Source organism: Oryctolagus cuniculus, chromosome 1, assembly GCF_964237555.1.
Source record: "Oryctolagus cuniculus chromosome 1, mOryCun1.1, whole genome shotgun sequence".
Taxonomy (NCBI): domain Eukaryota; kingdom Metazoa; phylum Chordata; class Mammalia; order Lagomorpha; family Leporidae; genus Oryctolagus; species Oryctolagus cuniculus.
Genome location: NC_091432.1, coordinates 10,840,598 through 10,861,823, shown reverse-complemented (window position 1 = coordinate 10,861,823; position 21,226 = coordinate 10,840,598). Strand labels below are relative to the sequence as shown.

At 46.7% G+C, this 21,226-nt stretch overlaps 1 protein-coding gene across 1 annotated transcript in view; it reads right to left on the bottom strand.

Moving 5' to 3' along the window:
- DDB1 (damage specific DNA binding protein 1) overlaps positions 1–21,221 on the bottom strand; it is a 34,262-nt gene extending 13,041 nt beyond the window's left edge. The window contains exons 1-16 of the mRNA XM_002721023.5: positions 20,938–21,221; positions 19,744–19,892; positions 18,625–18,741; positions 18,086–18,307; positions 13,225–13,339; positions 10,478–10,575; positions 9,405–9,563; positions 8,732–8,815; positions 7,385–7,501; positions 6,616–6,718; positions 3,458–3,533; positions 3,255–3,363; positions 1,153–1,331; positions 893–1,056; positions 706–813; positions 354–561 (exon numbers count right to left, since the gene is read on the bottom strand). Of these exons, the coding sequence (XP_002721069.1) occupies positions 354–561; positions 706–813; positions 893–1,056; positions 1,153–1,331; positions 3,255–3,363; positions 3,458–3,533; positions 6,616–6,718; positions 7,385–7,501; positions 8,732–8,815; positions 9,405–9,563; positions 10,478–10,575; positions 13,225–13,339; positions 18,086–18,307; positions 18,625–18,741; positions 19,744–19,892; positions 20,938–20,998 (2,069 nt within the window). The 5' untranslated portion in view covers positions 20,999–21,221. The remainder of the gene's footprint in view (positions 1–353; positions 562–705; positions 814–892; positions 1,057–1,152; positions 1,332–3,254; positions 3,364–3,457; positions 3,534–6,615; positions 6,719–7,384; positions 7,502–8,731; positions 8,816–9,404; positions 9,564–10,477; positions 10,576–13,224; positions 13,340–18,085; positions 18,308–18,624; positions 18,742–19,743; positions 19,893–20,937) is intronic.
- Between the last annotated feature and the right edge of the window lie 5 nt (positions 21,222–21,226).

Here is a 21,226-nt window from a genome sequence, read left to right as displayed (position 1 = left end):
CTGTTGCTGCCAACTGAGCCCAGTTAGAGAACCACACCCAACCCACATAATGAGCTTTAATTTGGAAGTCCTAAAACTTAAATAATCATCTCAATCAACTGAGAAGAGATCTGAAATACAGATTCTAAGGCCCAACCTCAGACCTCAGAATTACAGTCTGAGGATTCAAAAAAAAAAAAAAAAAAAAAATCTTTCCAGGTGTTCCTAACAAGCAGCCAGGCTTGAGAACCGCTGCTCTACACTTCGCATTTCAGCTACTTACTGACTTCAACATGGGGAAGGCTTCAGGGAGGGGTCTGAGAACATGCTGGCCTCAGTCAATGGCTCTTGCTGCAGAAAGACAAGAGGCTCACCTGTCAGGATAGCCATCTGAGTTAAGGGGACACATGTAGTTCACTTCCTTGAGGTTGACGTTGGAGAAGACCAATTTATGGTTACTGCTGTAGATGACAGTGGGCCGGTCAGAGCAAGCAAAGACGTTGGTGGTAGAAAGGGAACGGAAAGTTCTCAACACCGTGGGCTGGGTGCCCAAGGTCACCTTCTTCCGGTCGCTCAACAAGCCTACAGAAAGAATGGTTTTCAGAGAAAGAAAGAAGGAAAGAAAACAGGACAAAGAGCTACATCATGAGGGTTCAAAAACGGCATCCTAAGGTTAGGAATTCTTAACCACCCAGTTGCTAGAGTCCCTCAAAGTGGTGTTCTCACCTGTCTCAATGTTGAGCCCGAAGTAGAAAAGTGCCCCATCTCCCAAGGCACAGAGAAGGTAGTGGCTACTCTCAAAGGTAGTCATCAGGATGGAGCGAGGAATGATCTCTGCAGGAAAGGAGGACATTATTAATTTCTTGTCCACACTCTGACTCTGATCCCAAGCCAGGTCCCTAAAGACACATACCTCCACCCAGCATCTCCTTGTGCAGCAGTTCAAAAGAGGGCAGCTTCAAGATGCGGGCAGAGATGTCTGTCCAGAGGCCAATGGCACAAAGAGGGGAGAGGCCATTGCTGTCCCCTAAGGGGGTAATGTCCAAACAGGCCACTTCATGTTCCATCTCTGTGTGGCTGAACAAAGAGGATTACGGCAAGAGCAAGGAATCCAAGAATTAAAGAAGTCCCAGAGAAGAGGGGAGAAGAGCAGGTAGACTAATAGCTGCACACCTGATCTGCCGGAGCTCCTGAGGGTGGATCTGCAGGTAGTACAGGGCCCTCCCAACGGCCACCACCACCTGGCTGCTGTTGCAGGAGGCCACGCTGATGTTCTTGCCCTGAGGCTCCTTCCACTCACTGACCAGAGCCTTGGGCTCTTGAGACACCAACCTCACAGATGCGGAAGTGATCTAGAGAAAGAAGAGCAGATGGCTCCAAGCACCTGCAGAGACCTCCACCTCAGCTGGGGAAAGCAGTCAGTGCTGCCTGGTTGAGTCCTCCCTGCCACACACAGTTACATCCCTGGATGTGGTGGACAAGGGACGTCCTGAACCTTCGCAGACACCACAAACCATGGACGCTCAAGGCCCTTCTATACCACGGTGTATGTATCTGCATATAACCTACACACAGCTTCTCAATGCTTTAAAACCATCTCTAGAATAAAATAATACCTAATAAAATGTAAACGGTGTTATATTTTATTGTTTAGAGAATAATGACAAGAAGCAAAAATCCATTAATTTTCTGTTTTCTCCATCTGTGGGTGAGTAAATGAGTGGCTGTGGAGCCTACAGAGGATCAACTACATACACATTTTTTCTGAAGTCCTGCAATGATTAACAGATGTCATTTTTAGATGAAGTCCTAAAAGATACTGGATAAATTCAGCTTATGTCTTACAGCCAGGGAGGGAAAAAAAGCCTATTTCGTTCTAACTGAAGGTCACCTGGGTAACACAAACCGCATCCTGTGGGAAGGTGCCAATGGAGTAAGATCCTGTGACTGGCAGTCATCAGTTTTTCTCAACTCCAAAATATTCAAGCCCTCTAAAATATTCAAGTTCTTTACTGTGCAGGAGCCATTAAAATTATTTCAAATTCTTAGTGAAGGCCACAAAAATCATATTGAAAAGTTTCATAAATTTAACCACTAAAATAAAATTAAAAGTAGGTTTACAACACTGTTTTCTATTAATTCATCTCACCTATCATGATGAAATTTATATTTAAGGTTGCAGCTCTTTAATAGATAGGAGAGCTGGTGCTGGTCTTTAGACCAACAGACAGGACTGACAAAGCACTGCCTCAATATCTGGGCCCACCCCACACTTGGTCCAAACCCACAGACCCTTCCCTGCAGTTTTCACCAATCTTTCACTGCCAGCTGAAAGGGTGACCAAGTGGATAAAGAGATGGAGACAGTTCATTAATGCTCAGGTACTCAACTGTACTACCCGCTACTGAGTTCCAAACTCGCTTAAGCCTGGCCCAGCCCTAGCGGTTTCAGGCATATGGAGAGTGAACCAGCAATTAAAGATCTATCTATGTTACAGTGGGTGAAAGCCTTGGTCTAAAGCGCCAGCATCCCATATGGACACCAGTTCTAGTCCCGGCTGCTCCTCTTCCGATCCAGCTCTCTGCTATGGCCTGGGAAAGCAGCAGAAGATGGCCCAAGTCCTTGGGCCCCTGCAATTACATGGGAGACCCGAAGAATCTCCTGGCTTCAGATCGGCACAGCTCCAGCCGTTGCAGCCATCTGGGGAGTGAACCAGTGGATGGAAGACCTCTCTGTCTCTACCTCACTCTGTAACTCTTTCAAATAAATAAAATAAATCTAAAAAAAAAAAAAAAATCATCTATCTGTCTCTGTTTGCCTGCCAAATTTAAAAAAAAAAATTTTGGTGGGTTGGCACTGTGATGCAACAGTTAAAGCCACTGCCTACTGCACCAGCATACCATATAGGCAACCATTTCAAGTCCCAGCTGCCCTACTTCCAATTCAGCTCCTTACTAATGCTCCTAGAAAAGCAATGGAAAATGGCCCAGGTCCTTGGGCAACTGCCATACCATGTGGAAGACCCAGAGGAGGCTCATGACTACTGGCTTTTGTCTGGCCAGTCCCAGTCACTGCAGCCATTTGGGGAATGAACTAGCAGATGACAGAAGATCTCTCGCTGTAACTCTGCTTTCAAATAAATAAATATTATAAGAATACTAATAGTAATAAAATTTTAAAAGTTTGTGATTGTTTTAAAATTCAGTGGTGCTCTGTATTTCATTCTAGTCCAATTCAATTAACTGGTGAGAGTCTACCCCCTTCTGAGTTATTACCTGGATAAGCTGTTGATGAGCCACATTGCCACAGAAGAAAGTCTGTTGATCGTCCACAAAACCCATCAGTTCAGTTTCTTCTACTTCCTCTCCATTTAACATGAGAACTCTGCAGAACAGAAGGCCCAGGTCAGCCTGGGATCAGCTTTCCCACCTCCCAACCGTGACATCAGACCTAAAGCTGGCACCAGACCCACCCTTACCTTGTCTGGCCCACAAAAGAGAGCACCAGAGTATCATCAGTTTCACGATTAGGGTCAGACCGCAGTGGCCATAAGCCTGCAACAAGGACCAAGGATTAAGATGCACACATAGACCAACACTCAGCTTTCACATCTGCCCCTCACACGGGAAGAACAGGAACTCTGGACTCAGAGTTCTGAGCTGAAATCATCTCTGCTCCTTCCTCCTTTAAGACTAAAGAGATTAGAGATTTTTAAAACAGTGTGGAGGGGCCAGCGCTGTGGCGCAATGGGTTAACCCTCCACCTGCAGTGCCAGTATCCCATATGGACACCGGTTCTTGTCCCAGCTATTCCTCTTCCAATCTAGCTCTCTGCTACAGCCGGGGAGTGCAGTGGAAGATGGCCCAAGTGCTTGGGCCCCTGCACCCACGTGGGAGACCAGAAGGAAGCTCCTGGCTCCCAGCTTCAGATCGGCACAGCTCCAGCTGTTGTGCCCATTTGGGGAGTGAGCCAGCAGAAGAAGACCCCTCTCTCTGTCTCTCCCTCTCATTGTCTATAACTCTACCTCTCAAATAAATAAATAAATAATCTTTAAAAAAAAAAAAAAAGAGTGTGGAAACTGATACCTTAAATTTTTATTTTGATTTTAGATTGGAGAACAGTTTCCATGATTCAAAGTCAAAATTTATTTTTAAAAAGTACACATTGGGTGGCCGGCGCCGTGGCTCAATAGGCTAATCCTCCACCTTGCGGCGCTGGCACACCGGGTTCTAGTCCCGGTCGGGGCGCCGGATTCTGTCCCGGTTGCCCCTCTTCCAGGCCAGCTCTCTGCTATGGCCAGGGAGTGCAGTGGAGGATGGCCCAGGCGCCTGGGCCCTGCACCCCATGGGAGACCAGGAAAAGCACCTGGATCCTGGCTCCTGCCATCGGATCAGCGCGGTGCGCCCGGCTGCAGCGGCGGCCATTGGAGGGTGAACCAACGGCAAAAGGAAGACCTTTCTCTCTCTGTCTCTCTCTCTCACTGTCCACTCTGCCTGTCAAAAAAAAAAAAAAAAAGTACACATTGGGGGCCAGCGTTGTGGCACAGCAGGTACAGCCACTGTCTGCACCGCCGGCATCCCATATGGGCGCAGTTCGATACCAGGCTGCTCCACTTCCTATCCAGCTCTCTGCTATGGCCTGGGAAAGCAGTACCCACATAGGAGACCCGGAAGAAGCTCCTGTCTCCTAATCAGCCCAGCCCCAGCCATTGCCATTTGGGGAGTGAACCAGTGGACGGATGATCTCTCTCTCTCTGCCTCTCTGTAACTCTGCCTTTCAAATGTATAAATAATGGGGCCAGCGCAGTTCCATCTCACTGCTCTTAAGTTTTCCTCACTATTCTTTTTTTTTTTTTTTTTTTTTTTTTTTTTGACAGGCAGAGTGGACAGTGAGAGAGAGAGACAGAGAGAAAGGTCTTCCTTTGCCGTTGGTTCACCCTCCAATGGCCGCCGTGGCCGGCGCGCTGCGGCTGGCGCACCGCGCTGATCCGATGGCAGGAGCCAGGAGCCAGGTGCTTCTCCTGGTCTCCCATGGGGTGCAGGGCCCAAGCACTTGGGCCATCCTCCATTGCACTCCCGGGCCACAGCCGAGGGCTGGCCTGGAAGAGGGGCAACCGGGACAGAATCCGGCGCCCTGACCGGGACTAGAACCCGGTGTGCCGGCGCTGCAAGGCGGAGGATTAGCCTAGTGAGCCGCGGCGCCGGCCTTCCTCACTATTCTTGTTTCTCCCTTTTCCAAGTAGACTTGTCGAGGTCAAGAAAACACCTACAGATATTTCTACTGAGACATATTAAAGATAAAAATGTTGACTTGTGGATCTGTGTATAGATCTTCAATTGATTAATCTATTCTTTTAATTCTTCAGGAATAAAGTTTCTCTTATATGTAACATTTATTATTAAATGTATTCCTTGGTATTTTATATTTTTATTAATATAAATTAACTCTGTCTATTGTACCTTGTTTTTATATGAAAGTCACTGATTTCAATACATTAATTCATATCCTGCTACCTGAATGAATTCTTATTAGTTGTAGCTTTTCAACTGGTTCTCTTAAATTTTGGAGTTTCAAATTTCATATGCTTTTTTTTTTTTTTAAGATTTACTTATTTATTGGAAAGGCAAAGTGACAGAAAGAAAGATCTATCTGCTGCTTCGCTCCCCAAATAGTCACAACAGCCAGGGCTGGGCCAGGTCAAAGCCAAGAACCCAAAACACCATCTGGGTCTCCCAAGTGGGTAGCACTTGAGTCATCATCTGCTGCCTCGCAAATTCGTTAGCAGAAAGCTGGGTAAGCAGAGGCAGAACCTGATCAGAGGCATTCCCATTCCCAAGACACAGCTTAACCTGCTGGGCCACAACACCTGCCCCCAAACTCATTTTAAAAAAAGAAAAGAAAAGAAGATTTATTTTTCTTACTTTAAAGGCAGTTACAGAAGGAGGGAGAGAGGGAGGGAAGAGAGAGAGAAGAAGAGAGAGAGATGGAAGGAGGGAAGAGACATTAAATTTAACATTAAAGGTAACATGTAATCTTCTCCCCTACTCTACCACCCAATTTTGACCAACAGTATTTTTTTTTTAACTTTTTTTTTTTTTTTTTTTGACAGGCAGAGTGGACAGTGAGAGAGAGAGAGACAGAGAGAAAGGTCTTCCTTTGCCATTGGTTCACCCTCCAATGGCCGCCGCGGCTGGTGCGCTGCGACCGGCGCACCGCACCTATCCAAAGGCAGGAGCCAGGTACTTCTCCTGGTCTCCCATGGGGTGCAGGGCCCAGGCACTTGGGCCATCCTCCACTGCACTCCCGGGCCACAGCAGAGAGCTGGCCTGGAAGAGGGGCAACCGGGACAGAATCCGGCGCCCCGACCGGGACTAGAACCCGGTGTGCCAGCGCCGCAAGGCGGAGGATTAGCCTAGTGAGCTGCGGCGCCGGCTACAACAGTATTTTTAAGTTTAATTCTGAACTTTTAAATTTGTTTAAGCTTCTACCACTTGATGTGTCATTACATTTCTTTTTTACCTTTCATTTGATCTACCTTCCACTAGCTGCCACCACAATGCCTTCAAGACTTGTAACAAGGCTAGAGGCCAAAATCACTCAAATAAGATCTGTTCTCTATGCCCACCAAAAGGCTACCTTTGATGCCTGGTAAATCAATACTGGCATGCTCGTGGATTCCGATCCCGTTCCGGATGATTCGCAAGGAACCTTCCTTGAAAGCACCAGAGCAAGTGACCAGCTGCAAATAAAGAAAAGGTTTCTAAAATAACGCCCTCAAGAGACTACAGCAATCACATTGATGCTCAGAAAGTAAACATGCTACAGCTAAGTCCAAGGAGCCCACTGCAGAGCTAGGTTTGAGGAAGCACACTAAGCACAGACTTACCTACAACGTCTCTCAAATTTACGACAAGATGTCCTCATCCGAGAAACTAAAAGCTCCTACTACTACTCCTAGCAAGCTTGCTCAGACCCTTGGAAATAAATTTGCTAGGCAGAGAAAAGCACCTGGAGTCAGACACAACTGCCATTTATTAATTAGGTGACATTGGACAAGTTACCTAAATCTTCTAAGCCACAAGTTTCCTCACTTATGAGATGGCCAAGAATTGCTGTCTGTCAGGGTGCTTATATGATCAGAGATAATGTATATAAAAGTGCCTGGCAGGCCAAGAGAACTGATCAACAGATCGTAGTTATCCTTGCATCACTGGGATTATTAGTGAGTGAGGTTCTTAAAAGTATCTTTAGCACACACTTTCCACTCCAGATACGCAAAGCTAGGAGGCCACAGTTTGAGTTTCAAAAACATTAAATGTATTCCTTGGTATTTCACATTTTATTTATATATTTTATATATATGAGTTTGAGTTACCAAACATTCATTTCCAAGATGACCCCTTACCTGTCCCTGCCCCTGCCTCTCCAGGTCCACCACGCACATATCCACAATGGGTCCTAAATTAGTAAAAGTTTCCATGGCTACTACATAAGAGCCTTGTTCATTGCTGTCAACGTTGAGCTACGGAGAAAGAACAATGTTAGTCTTGGAATGCCCCCGAACAGACCACACCTAGAAAAATGGCTAATGTCCAAAAGAAATTCTCAATTCTGTTTCTAGAAGTGGACTATTAAGTAACATGTTTGTCCTACGAGTGACTCCCTAGCCAGCCACAGAGTTCTACAAGCTGTCTCATGGATGGATTTCAGCAAAGCAGTGAATTTTTGGAAGTTAATGTAAAATGTTCATGTGCCTTTTTCTGCAGATAAGCTCCAAAGTTTCCACATTCTAGAGGGATTTCATTATGTTAGACTATGTATCCATAGCACCCAGCACTTGAACTGGCACATTTGCCAAAGGAACCATTAGAACAAGGCAGTTAGGGGACAGGATGTTAAATGATCAAAGCAGATGCTGGGGTCCAGTACTGTGGCATAGCAGGTAAAGCTGCCAACTGAAGTCCCAGCCTCCCAAATGGGCGCTGGTTCGAGTCGCAGCTGCTCCTCTTCCCATCAGCTCTCTGCTGTGGCCTGGGAAAGCAGTAGAAGATGGCCCAACACCTTAGGCCTCTGCCCCATATAGGAGACCTGGAAGAAGATCTTGGCTCCTGGATCCCAGCTTCAGATCAGCGCAGCTGTTATGGCCATTTGGGGAGTGAACCAGCAGATGGAAGATCTCTCTCTCTGCCTCTGCCTCTCTGTAACTCTGCCTTTCTAATAAATCAATAAATCTTAAAAAAAAAAGACCTCTCTCTCTATAACTCTGTCTTTCAAATAAATGAAATAAATCTTAGGGCTGACGCCGTGGCTCAATAGGCTAATCCTCCACCTTGCGGTGCCAGCACACCGGGTTCTAGTCCCGGTCGGGACGCTGGATTCTGTCCCGGTTGCCCCTCTTCCAGGCCAGCTCTCTGCTGTGGCCAGGGAGTGCAGTGGAGGATGGCCCAAGTGCTTGGGCCCTGCACCCCATGGGAGACCAGGAGAAGTACCTGGCTCCTGCCTTCGGATCAGTGCGGTGTGCTGGCCACAGCATGCCAGCCACGGCGGCCATTGGAGGGTGAACCAACGGCAAAGGAAGACCTTTCTCTCTGTCTCACTGTCCACTCTGTCAAAAATAAATAAATTAAATTAAAAAAAAAAAATCTTAAAAAAAAAAAATGTGGATACGTTAAAGAAAGTCTGAGAGGCATCAGACACAGCAGAAAGTTGATGAACAAAAAGTAAGGACAGCAAAATAAAAATAAATTCTCACCTTCACAAGCTGGGAGTCACCCAGGCGAGACCCAACAAACACAACACCATTATCAAGGTACGTCAAGCACTCAGCAATAGAGGTCTGAAAGAAAGTGAGGGGCATGAAAGAAATCAGAATGGACACTACATGGGGTCCAGACACAGTCCTCCAGACATCTGTTAAGTCTCACCTACAGTCACAACAGAGAAAACAGTTCTCCGTGTCAGATCCCCAAGTCACACCAAGCAGACCTTCCTGATCTCTGAAGTCTGGGACTCTTCATTTAGCCTACTCCTACACTCAGAAAAATGCATACTTGATTGTTCAGGTGTTACTTCACATGTTACTTTAATCCCAGCACCTCCAGTTTGCATAAAAGTAATTAAAATCTTATAAAAGTTAATTTCCTAAATTTAAGCTTTTTGGGAACCTCCAGGCAGAACTGATCATCAGCATTAGATTAACCTTAATCCCGTATTGTATCCTTTTTTGCTTTCTTTTCTTTTTAGGCTTAAAGTAGTAATGCCTAGGGAGCCTCTGAGCTTTTCCCAACATCTAACTTTCAAATATAGACTCCACATCAGAACCAACATTCTGTTGCTAGGTGTTAATTAACATAATTCCCAGAGCCCGGAGTCAAGGTGCAGGACCACACATCTGGGAAAATATGCAGAGTAGGAACAAGCCCTACCTCTCCAAGGAGTTCCACACGGAGATCCTTGAGGGTAACCGTACCATCCATCTGTTCCTCCTTCTCCAAAAGCAGCATGAAGAGCCGCCCTTCCATGTCTCCAAGCAGGTATCTCGAACCATTAGGGTCCACCCGATTGTGGCACACGATTGTGCTTTGCTGCCAATAGGGAGGAAACAGTCTTTAGAGACTCAACTAGCATCTTCCACAGCCAGAATGCAAACCCCGGCAGTCTGCACACACATTATAAGGATAATACAAAATGAACAGCTTTTATTTTTAATTTTCTGAGTTCAATCAATACCTTAAAGGTTTGCTCACAGTATTCTACTGGAAAAACAGAAATACACAGAATAGGAAGCAGCTGTAAGTACTCAATAGACATGAACACTACTACAGATTTTGTTTCTTATCTTCAAAGAGCATAAACTTAAACTTTTAAGATTTCATTTTTATGACTTGAAATTTGAAGGCCTGAAATTTTTATATTAATTTTTAAAGTCTATGTAACTTATCACTGTGTATTTTACATGATTTGTGTACTAAAATATTTAACAGAATTTGCCAAAAATTTCCCTTTTTAAAGTTGTCCCAGTCAATGTAAAGGATAAGTTTATTTATTTACTTGAAAAGCAGGGAGACAAAAAGAGACATTCTATCCACTGGCTCATTCCTCAAACGCCAGCAATAGCCAAGTCTGGGCCGGAATGAAACTCAATCTGGGTCTTCCTCAAGGGTAGCAAGGACCAAATATTTGCTTGACAAAGTACATGTAAGCAGAAATTGAAATCAGAAGCAGACCCAGGACGGTTTGTGGTTGTCCGAAGCAGCAACTGAACTGCTGAGACAAATGCCTACACCAGGCAAACCTACTTTAATATTTCTCTTGGTAGCAAACAAGCTATGTCTAACCAAATCATCCATCTCCAGGTTCCCAATGACCAACCACTATCTTATTTACATAGTACATATATGACAGACAGCCATGAACTCTCCTTTGACAAATGGAAGGAAGGAGATTGGCGAGGGGGGGGGGGGGAATGGAAGGCAGAAAAAGATGAAATGCTGCTCACCTTAATGATAGGAGGGGCAATTGCCAGGTATTTGTCCCCATTGTGATAGGTGATGGACTCTTGACCAATGATAATGGCCCCTCCAAAGGGCTCTGGAACTGCAGGATAAAGATAACAACATTAAAGCATTCGGCACTTTGCACCTGCCCAGCACTTTGCACTGATCTGGCTGTCCCTGAGGCAAACTCTATGATCAATTATTATTTTAAAGGACACTGGGAGAACTAGCACTGTGGAACAGCAGGTTAAGCCATATGGGAACCAGCTCATGTCCAGCTGCTCCATTTCTGAGCCGGCTCCCTATGATGTGCCTGGGAAAGCAGCAGAGGATGGCGCAACTGCTTAGGCCCATACACCCACATGGGAGACCAGGAAGAAGCTCCTGGCTCCTGGCTTTGGCCTGGCCTAGCTCTGGCCATTGTGACCATTTGGGGAGTGAACCAGCAGATGGAAGCTTTCTCTCTCACCTTCTCTCTCTCCGTCTGTCTCTCTCTAACTCTGCCTCTCAAATAAATAAATAAATCTTAAAGAAAAAGAAAAGGACACCAGGGCCAGTGCTGCAGCCCAGCAGGTTAAACTGCCTTCTGCAGTGCCAACATCCCATATGAGTGAGAGTTAGGAGTCCTGGCTGCTCCACTTCCAATCCAGCTTGTGTTAATGCATCTGGGAAAGCAGCAGGAAATGGCCCAAGTGTTTGGGCCCCTGCGCCCATGTGAGAGACCCAAAGAAGCTCCTGGCTCCTGGCATCAGTCTGGCCCAGCCCTTGCCATTATAGCCATTTAGGGAGTGAATCAGCGAGTAGCAGTTATCTCTCTCTCTCACTCTAACTCTGCCTTTCAAATAAATAAATAAATCTTAAAAAACAAACAAAAAAGTAAATAGTATTTAAAAAAAAAAAAAAAGAGGATATCAAGGGGCCCATGCTGTGGTATAGCGGGTAAAGCATCTGCCTGCAACACCAGCACCCCATAAAATCACTGGTTTGAGTCCTGGCTACTCCACTTCTGATCCTACTCCCTGCTTACGGCCTAGGAAAAGCAGTGGAAGATGACCCAAGTGTTTGGGCCCCTGCACCAACGTGGGAGACCCAGATGAAGCTCCTGGCCCCTGGCTTGAACCTAGCTGTTACAACCATCTGGCAAGTGAACCAGGGAACAGAAAATTTCTCCTTCCCTCTTTCTCTGTAACTCTTTCAAATGAATAAAGAAATATTTTAAAATAAATAAATAAAATAATATCAAAGTCTATACAGCCTGACAGGCTTCTCCAGACTCTATTCTTCAGTGCTTTGGCAAGGCCATTATGTAATTCTGGTTGCACTTTCAGTGCCACTCGTTGGTTCTCAGTATTCAGGTGGCTAGAGACTCTTCTCAGCATTCTCCTCCTTGCATTCTCCCCATTTTCTAAACTTTTGATTGTTTCTAACAAAAACTTTGATTTTCCTTTGTCTCCCATCTTTTTCCTTAGTTTCATTTCACCATAAACTTGGAAGAGCTGATATTCTCTTAAGAATTTTTTTTTTAAAAGATTTACTTATTTATTTGAAAGTCAGAGTTACACAGAGAGAGAAGGAGAGGCAGAGAGAGAGAGGTCTTCCATCCAATGGTTCACTCCCCAGCTGGCCGCAACGGCCGGAGCTATGCCAATCCGAAGCCAGGAGCCAGGAGCTTCTTCCAGGTCTCCCACGTGGGTACAGGGGCCCAAAGACTTGGGCCATCTTCTACTGCTTTCCCAGGGCACAGCAGAGAGCTGGATCAGAAGTGGAGCAGTTGGGCCTTGAACCTGCGCCAATATGGGATGCCGGTGCTTCAGGCCAGGGCGTTAACCCACTGTGCCACAGCATTGGCCCTGAGAAGTTTTAAAATTCTTAAGAGAGGGGCTGGCGCTGTGGCACAGTGGGTTAACCCCCTGGCATGAAGCGCTGGCATCTCATATGGGCACCGGTTTGAGTCCAGGTTGTTTCACTTCCCATCCAGCTCTCTGCTATGGCCTGGGAAAGCAGAAGATGGCCCAGGTGCTTGGGCCCCTGTACCTACGTGGGAGACCTGGAAGAAGCACCCGGCTCCTGGCTTCAGATCGGCGCAATTCCAGCCATTGTGGCCATCTGGGGAGTGAACCAGCAGATGGAAGACCTCTCTCTCTCTCTCTGTGTAACTCTTTCAAGTAAATAAATAAATCTTAAAAAAAATAATAATTTTAAAACTTCTCTATTGGGTGAGACAAACAGTATGTTAGGGGAAAGAGACAGGATAAGAAGTGATGAGGCCTGGATTTTAGGCTTTGTCAATGGCATAGGTGCATGGACAAATTCCACTATCCCTGTTTCCTCAACCACGAAATAAAGAAGTCAGACTAGGTAAGTTCTGTTGGTCTCTCAACGTTTTTAAATGTTATGCCCAGCAATAAAATGAGATTTCTTTCTATATGCCACTCTGCAAATCAGTCTTAATGTTTTATAGTCAATTTCTGCACACCAAATAAAAGGAAAGTTTTACTTTTAGGTGCTGGGGGGATAAAAAGCAGAAAATTTCAAAGATAAAAATGAAAAAAGCCAAAAAAAAAAAAAAAAGCACATTTAGAGAAGAGATGTAAGGGAGACAGACAGACACACACACACACACACACACACACACACACTGTTGATACTGAGCACTGAAATGAAGGACAGAGAAAGTGAGGAAGGGAATACAGAGTAGGAACCTGACCCAGACTCGGGCACATGCAAATTTCCTAAAACCTCCACCAACCTGCAATCACCATGGAAGCTTCAGCTTCTACATTTTCCTGTTTCCAAGGGCCCTTGTTGAACTCCTTCTCTCGGAGGGATACCTCATAGGTTTTGACATGCCGCCCCTGAGGGTCCTGGGAGGGAAAGTAGAATGGTTAGCCCCTAGGAAGGGTGAATCAGGCTGGAGGGGTCCTGAGAGGGGCAGTGATTACCACCCAGCATCTGACAATCCTGTCATTTCAGCCTTCCTGTCCTTGTCTATTAGTATACTGACAGTCACCTGTTTAAGCTGTGATTAATTTCTATGTAAACTGTTAGAAACTGAGATTTATGGTTTCTAATAATTGAACCAAGAAAGGTTAAACAAAATAGAAAAATGAAGTTATCACACTGTGCTGAGTTCAATAAGAGATACTGTGTGGGGGCTGGCGCTGTGGCACAGTGGGTTAAAGCCCCAGCCTGCAGCACTGGCATCCCATATGGGTGCCAGTTCAAGTCCCAACTGCTCCTCTTCTGATCCAGCTCTCTGCAGTAGAAGATGGCCCAAGTCCTTGGGACCCTGCATTCACGTGGGAGACCTGGAAGAAGCTCCTGGCTCCTGGCTCCAGATCAGCTCTGCTCTGGCCGTTGTGTTCATTTGGGGAGTGAACCAGCGGAATGGAAGACCTCTCTCTCTCTCTGGCTCTACCTCTCTCTAACTGTCTTTCATATAAATAGAATAATTCTTTAAAAAAAAAATGATAATGTGTGTCCCTTGGCCTCAAAGAACTTACAAAACAAACAGAAAAACATAGGAAGGTAAATGTAAGATTAAAAACATCATGTGGGGCTGCTGCTGTGGTAAAGTCGCCCGCCTGCCGTGCTGGCATCCAACATGGGTGCTGGTTCCAGTCCCACCTGTTCCACTTTTTTTTTTTTTTTTTAAAGGAAGAGTTACAGAGAGGCAGATGCAGAGGCAGAAAGAGAAAGGTCTTCCATCTGCTGATTTACTCTCCAGGTGGCCACAAGTGCGCAGACCTGAAGTTAGGAGCTAGGAGTTTCTTCCGGGTCTCCCACGCAGGTTCAAGGGCTCAAGCACTTGGCCATCTTCTGCTGCTTTCCCAGGCCATAGCAGAGAGCTGGATCAGAAGTGAACAGCCAGGTCTCAACTGGTGCCCATATGGGATGCCGGCACTGCAGGCAGCGGCTCTACCCGCTATGCCACAGTGCCAGCCCTTGCTTCACTTCTGATCCAGCTCCCTACTGACGCACCTGGGAAGGCAGAGGAGGATGGCCCAAGTGCTTGGGCCCCTGTACCCACGTGGGAGACCCAGAAGAAGCTCCAGGCTTCTGGTTTCAGATTAGCCCAGCTCCAGCCATTGTAGCCATTTGGGAAGTGAACCAGCAGATGGAAGACTCTCTCTGCCTCTACCTCTCAGTAACTGTGCCTTTCAAATAAATAAATATATCTTAAAAAAAAAAAAAAATCCCATGACACAGTTCTTAAAAGCACTGACAGGGTGGCAGCAGGGAGAACAGAACATACTGCTCCTCTAAAGTTAGTCAAAACCTTCAGTCCTGCCACCAGAGGCACTATCATCCCTTTTTCTGAATCATGTTGGTTCTAGGGCTGCCTTTAAGATTCTAAAATCATGTTTAAGAGGCTAAAGAGCAGAGTCAGAGATGGCTGCATTCAGCCAGTGGAAGATGGCTTCAACAAAAGCCAGAGATGAGTCTAAGGAATTCCTAACATCCAAATCACTGTTACTAAAGGTACTGAAGCACTCAATGTTGAGTACCTTTAATATGTAAGTACCTAAATATCTGTCAGATCAAGATTTTAGCATAAGAAAGGAAACATAAGGGCAAGCCCCACTGCTCCACTACCGATCCCTTCCCTGCTAATGCACCTGGGAAAGCAGCAGGGGATGGCCCAAGTCCTTGGGCCTCTGCATCCATGTGGGAGACCAGGAAAAAGGTCCTGGCTCCTGGCTTTGGATTGGCTCAGCTCCAGCTATTTCAAATAAATAAAATAAACCTAAAATAAAAAGTCACTTTGAGTTGAGAAAAATATTTTCCCATCAAAGAATGAGGGTAAGACGCAATTTCACAAGAGGTTCAAGGGAGAGGCCACCGCTGTAGTGCAGTAAGTTACACCACCACTTGCAACTCTAGCATCCCGTCACAGGGAGCAGGTTCACTGCTCTGTTTCTCATCCAGTTCTCAGGCCGCCTGCCACCCATATGGGAGACCTAGATGGCATTCCAGGCTTCTAGCTTCAGCCTGACCTTGCAGCCACTTGGAGAGTAAACGGGAGGCTGAAAATTTCTGTCTCTCCCTCTCCCTCTCTGTTACTCTTTCAAATAAATCGTTCTCTAATTTTTTAAGATTATTTATTTGAAAGAGAGAGAGCGAGCTTCCATCCACTGGCTCATTTCCCAAATGGCCACAATCTTTCTTTTTTTTTTTTAATATGTATTTATTTACTTGAGAGACAGAGTTACAGAGAGAAAGATAGAGAGGAAGGTCTTCCATCCCCTGGTTCACTCCCCAAATGGCTGCAATGGCCAGAGCTGGGCCAACCCAAAGTGAGGAGACAAGAGCTTCTTCGTGGTCTCCCATGTGGGTGCAGGGGCCCAAATAGTTAGGCTATCTTCTGCTTTCCCAGGCCACCAGCAGGGAGCTAGATAGGAAGACAGGAAGTAAAGCAGCCTGGACTCAAATCCGCACCTATAGGGGATGCAGGCGCCGCAGGCGAATGCTTAACCTATTACTCCACAGTGCAGCCCCTTTCTTTTTTTTTTTTTTTTTTTTTTTTTCCTGTTTAAGATTTTGGCCAGAACTGGCCCAGGCTGAAGCCTGGAGCCAGGAGATTCATCTGGGTCTACCACGTGGGTGCAGGGGCCCAAATAGTTAGGCTATCTTCTACTGCTTTCCCAGGCCACCAGCAGGGAGCTAGGTAGGAAGTAAAGAAGCCTGGACTCAAATCAGCACCTATAGGGGATGCTGGCGCCGCAGGCGAATGCTTAACCTCTTACTCCACAGTGCGGCCCCTTTCTTTTCTTTTTTTTGCCCGCCTGTTTAAGATTTTGGCCAGAACTGGCCCAGGCTGAAGCCTGGAGCCAGGAGATTCATCTGGGTCTCCATGTGGGTGACAAAAGCCTAAATACCTGCTGCTTTTCTCAGGCCATTAACAGGGAGCTGGATCAGAAGTGGTGCAGCTGAGAAATGAACCAGAGCCCACATGGGATGCTGGTGTTGCAGGCGGGAGTTTACCCTGCTATGCCACAATGCTGGCCCCCAAATAAATTAATCTTTAAGAAAAATAAAGAGTTCAAGCAACAGTAGATTTGTGCCTAAGGCACACACACAAAAAAAGATGGTCACAACTGGCAGACCTGAGGCTAGGAACAGTTACCTTGAATAATGAACAATATCCATATTTTTTTAAAAGATTTATTTATTTTATTTGAAAGTTAGAGTTACACAGAGAGGAGAGAGAGAGAGAGAAAGTCTTCCATCCACTGGTTCCCTCCCCAGTTGGCCAAAACGGCCAGAGCTACGCTGATCAGAAGCCAGGAGCCAGGAGCTTCCTCTGGGTCTTCCCATAGGGGTGCAGGGGCCCAGGGACCTGGGTCATCTTCCACTGCTTTCCCAGGCCATAGAAGAGAGCTGGATCAGAACTGGAGCAGCTGGAACTCGAACCGGCACCCATATGGGATGCCGGCACTGCAGGTGAAAGATTTTACCCGCCATGCCACATCACTGGCCCCCAATATCAATATTTAAAAACCAGTGTTGTGGCACAACAGATTAAGCCTCTGCCTGCGATGCCAGCACCCCACATAAAGCTCTGCTGCTCTACTTCCAATCCAGCTCCCTGCTAATGCACCTGGGAAAGCAGCAGCAGACTGCCCAAATGCTTGGGCTCCTGGCTTCAGCCTGGCCCAGATCTGGCCATCTGGGGGAATGAATCAGCAAATGTATTATCTGTCTCCCCCTCTCTCTGTAACTTTGACTTTCAAATAAATAAAGAAAGAAATCTTATTTCACCTCTGATTAATAAGATCAAACAAATCTCCTAAACCAGTTTCAATTTTATCCATTCAAATCTTATTCCAATCAGCCTCAATATTATAGCACTTATGGTGACAAAAGAACATACAAAAACACACCAGTATTCCCAACACTTAACAGGGTGATTAAAGTGTTTACGTGTCCACACACACTGCATGGAAGCAGATTATCAGCCTGTATCAACTACAGCAAGCGAAATGACCTGAGGCTGCACAGCCCTTTGTTAAAAGGCTGAGATTTTATCAAGATACTGGCATGGAAGTCTGGTGTTCTGCCACCCCACCCCCACTTAACAGAGCTAGACCAGAGAACAGCTGCCCAGGATCAGCTCTGCTGAAGTTTTAGGCACAGACTAAAATAGAAGTCCAGAGCCAGCAAGTCACCAGAGTGGGCTAGGAAAAAAATGCAGCCCTCTTCTTAGAGGACACAAAGAAGACATCCCCGAGACATTCCGTCTTTGCTTGTAAAGGCCAATTCTAGATCACTTCTCCACAGCTAAACTTTAATAATCCCTTTGCATGCCTGTAAGAGACTCAAAGTATAAACTGGGTCACCCTATAAGATCTCCAAGGCCCACACCAGTATAATCTGAGGATTAAAACCGGCTACAGTCCCAGAGAGCTTACTGCCTGCACAGTAAGTACTAACACCCTCAAGAAGCAACCAAGCTCTGCCTTGTGTCAATTGTACTCTATAAAACATTTCAGGAAACACATTACATACTTCTCCCTACTCTCCTACCAAATACAGAAATTCAGATAAGCAAAAACCAGTTCCCATCAGGCCAAATCACAATTTTTCCCTCTCTCCCCCCAATTCAGTACCTGGTAGACAAAGCAAATGGTAGGTGCTTGGCAACCATAAAGGAACTTGACGTCAATGACATGCAGCTCTTCCAGGCGGATGTTGAAGGCCTTGAGCTCTTTATTGTCGCGATCTAGTGGAATAACCTTGAACAGGCCGTCGTAGAGTCTCAGGCCAATCATCCGGCACTCAGGGTCGATGATGCCAATAATGCCAGTCTCTGAGGGGCGGCCAATGCGGTCCTGAAAAACAACACTGGGGACTAGGAAAGACGCTCCACACCCTCAGAGCGGCAGAGCACACTTCCCTGGGACAATCTGAGAAGTAGTAGAGGGTCCAAATGCCAGTGTAGACCTTTCTCTGAAACACTGAATCTCAATGAATTTTTACCATGGCCCTGGACTCTGAGCAGACCACTGAAGTCCTTCTTTCAGAAAAACACAAACCCTCAGTGTTTTCTCCTTGTTTCTCTGATATGTCTGCCCCCAGCACTTCATTTTCTACCTGAGATCAAGACAGCCCAACTTGGAAGACTCAGGAGCCTGAAGCAGCCACTCACCTGGACATTGCCGTGGGCTCGCGTGATTATATCAATGCTCTCACCACTCTGCTTATACTCCAGGATGCAGGCATTGTACTTAGCTGTCAGGATGAACAGCAGGTCCTTGCTCTCCCCCTGGAAAACAACATTAAGCTATCAAAAAAAGGCTCTTTGTAAAACACTAACAACCTGTTGGGACTTCAAGTATCATTCTTTAAGCATACTAAGGTCCTTCAGAAGTTTCAAGCTCCTTTCTCCCTACAGAAAATACACAGGGAGCTTCTCACACAGCTAGGAACACTCACACCCTCAGGGTACGTACAAAAGGTCAGGACTAAGGCTGTAAACATCTAGTTGTCATTATGAAATAATTCTCTGTCTTCATATATTCCAATCTCAAGCTAACCTCAATCATTCCACTCAAAATTTCAAAGATGAAAGTGATGCCTCTTTCATTTCTCTCCACGTAGTCACAGAAAAAAGAAAAAAATTTGAGAATAACAATGGGACCTAAAGGGACCTTACTCATTTAACACATATTTCAAAAAGTATTACGTTCAGAGGGTTATAATTAACCCTTTAATAATCAACCCATTGCTTTCTTGTCAGATTCAATTAGTGTATAATGTAAGGAAGTACATGAATTAGAATGGTGATGATGATCACTGCCCTGTGCTGTTGAATCATTTAATTTTCAGGATAGCCTAAGGGATTGGATACTGTTGTCCTCACTTGTAGACTGGGAAATCGAGGTTCTGAAAAGAACCTAAAGTGACGTTACCACTCTACCAACTTTCTGAATCACTAAGCAATTTAGTGACCCATATTTCAGGCCGCTTTAATTTCCCCTTCCTAAAGAACTCAACTTGATAAAATTTTACCCTAATTTATCGCTCCTTATACTGACATTCAAAGTCATCTGGGGAGTGAACCAGCAGATGAAAGATCTCTCTCTCTCTCTCTCTCTCTCTCCTTCAAGTAGATGAAAATAAACTTTAAAAAAAAAAAAAAAAAAAAGGAGAAAGAAGAGTTTCCTAAGCCTCATTCCACCCACTGCAAGCAATCATATGAACACAACATGAAACCACCTCCAACCCACAGTTCGGCCTTTATTGCTTGTCCCGACTCAAAGCTTACCTTGGGCCTGAAAAGCTCCATGACTGCGATCTTCCCATACATGCCCACCTCTTTGACGGGCCGAAGCCCCTCCGCGGTGACCACATAGATCTCTAATCTCGTGTTTTTGGCAATCAACAGGTTCAAGTCTTCAGCTGAAGTGAAGTGTCCTGAAAGAACAGATCTAACTTTCAAAGCCACAGCAAGCCTCCCGCGCCCTTCTAAATAACCCTACTACCACTTCCTACCTAACTACCTCCCCAATCCTCATTTCCTATTCCTCCAGCTCCCTCCGTTCACTCCCTTCCTGGCCAAATCCAGCACCTCCAAGAGCCTCACTTCACACATTTAACAAAGCTACTTGCCTAATCAGACCAAGAACACCGGACTGAAGCTACCAGCAGCTTCCTTCCACTGACACTACCTGTGAACACCCTTCGGATGAGCTCCCACGCCGGCCGCTGGAGAAGGGGTCCGTCTCCCGGTTCTCATCTGAAGCCTCACAACTCACCAAACAGACCAGGTGAAATAAATGCACAGCCCTCTCCAGAGCGGTGCGCTGTTTTCTGCACAGCCCCTGCCCTACCACTACCTCCAGACTAGAATTTACAAAAAAAAAGACAAGTTTGGGGTCTGCACAGTCAACGGAGAATGTGCATTCAACACGATCATTCCAGGGGTTCTGGGCATCGGTGCTCTCAGCAATCCCTGCACGGGCAACAACAAGACCAGCCCAGCCCTGGGCGGGAGCGACCAAGCCCTCTTCTCCGGCAGCGCCCTCACGTAAACAACAGCCCCAAGCCAAAGGGTGAGCCTGGAGAGGGCTCCTCACCCTCTCTGCAAGAAAGAGTGCGGACGTTATTCTTCCACCTCCTGGGCCCCCCCACCCCGACTCCCCTCCAGGAAAATTCTGGCCCGAAACCCGCCAGCCAGGCTGCTCCTTCCCCCAACCATCGGAGGCGAATCCTGAGGCCCAGGCGACACAGCACAATCAACTCAACACTTCGCTCTCTGTCCCACCGGGCCCGGCCCTGTCCTCGAGGCCAAGTGACCTCCCAGCACTAAAGGGGGCCCTCAAGAGTAGCCTCTAATCCCCACGCGCCTCCCGTCCCCGGGCCGGGTCCCGCTCCGCCACCCCCGGAGCCGCGGGCCTTCGCTAGGCCTCGGTTCCCCCTCACTATCTCCTCATCGGGTCTCCAGCCCCGGAAGCCTCACCGGTCACACAGCCGTTCACGGCGGTGGGCTTCTGGGCCGTTACCACGTAGTTGTACGACATGTCGAGGCCTGGGGCGGCCCGTCAGGACCAGAGCGCAGACAGACAGACGGATACGACCACAGAGACCAGGGACCCCCAACCCGCGCGCAGCCAACTCCACTGCCTCTGCCTCCGCCCCAGAGACACGTTGCAGGCCAGAGCGGCCGGGAAGCAGGGCACCACGGGACGGCCTCACCTGGCCTCTTGGAGGACTCGCGGAGCCCGAGGCAGCCAACCAAGGGAGGCCCC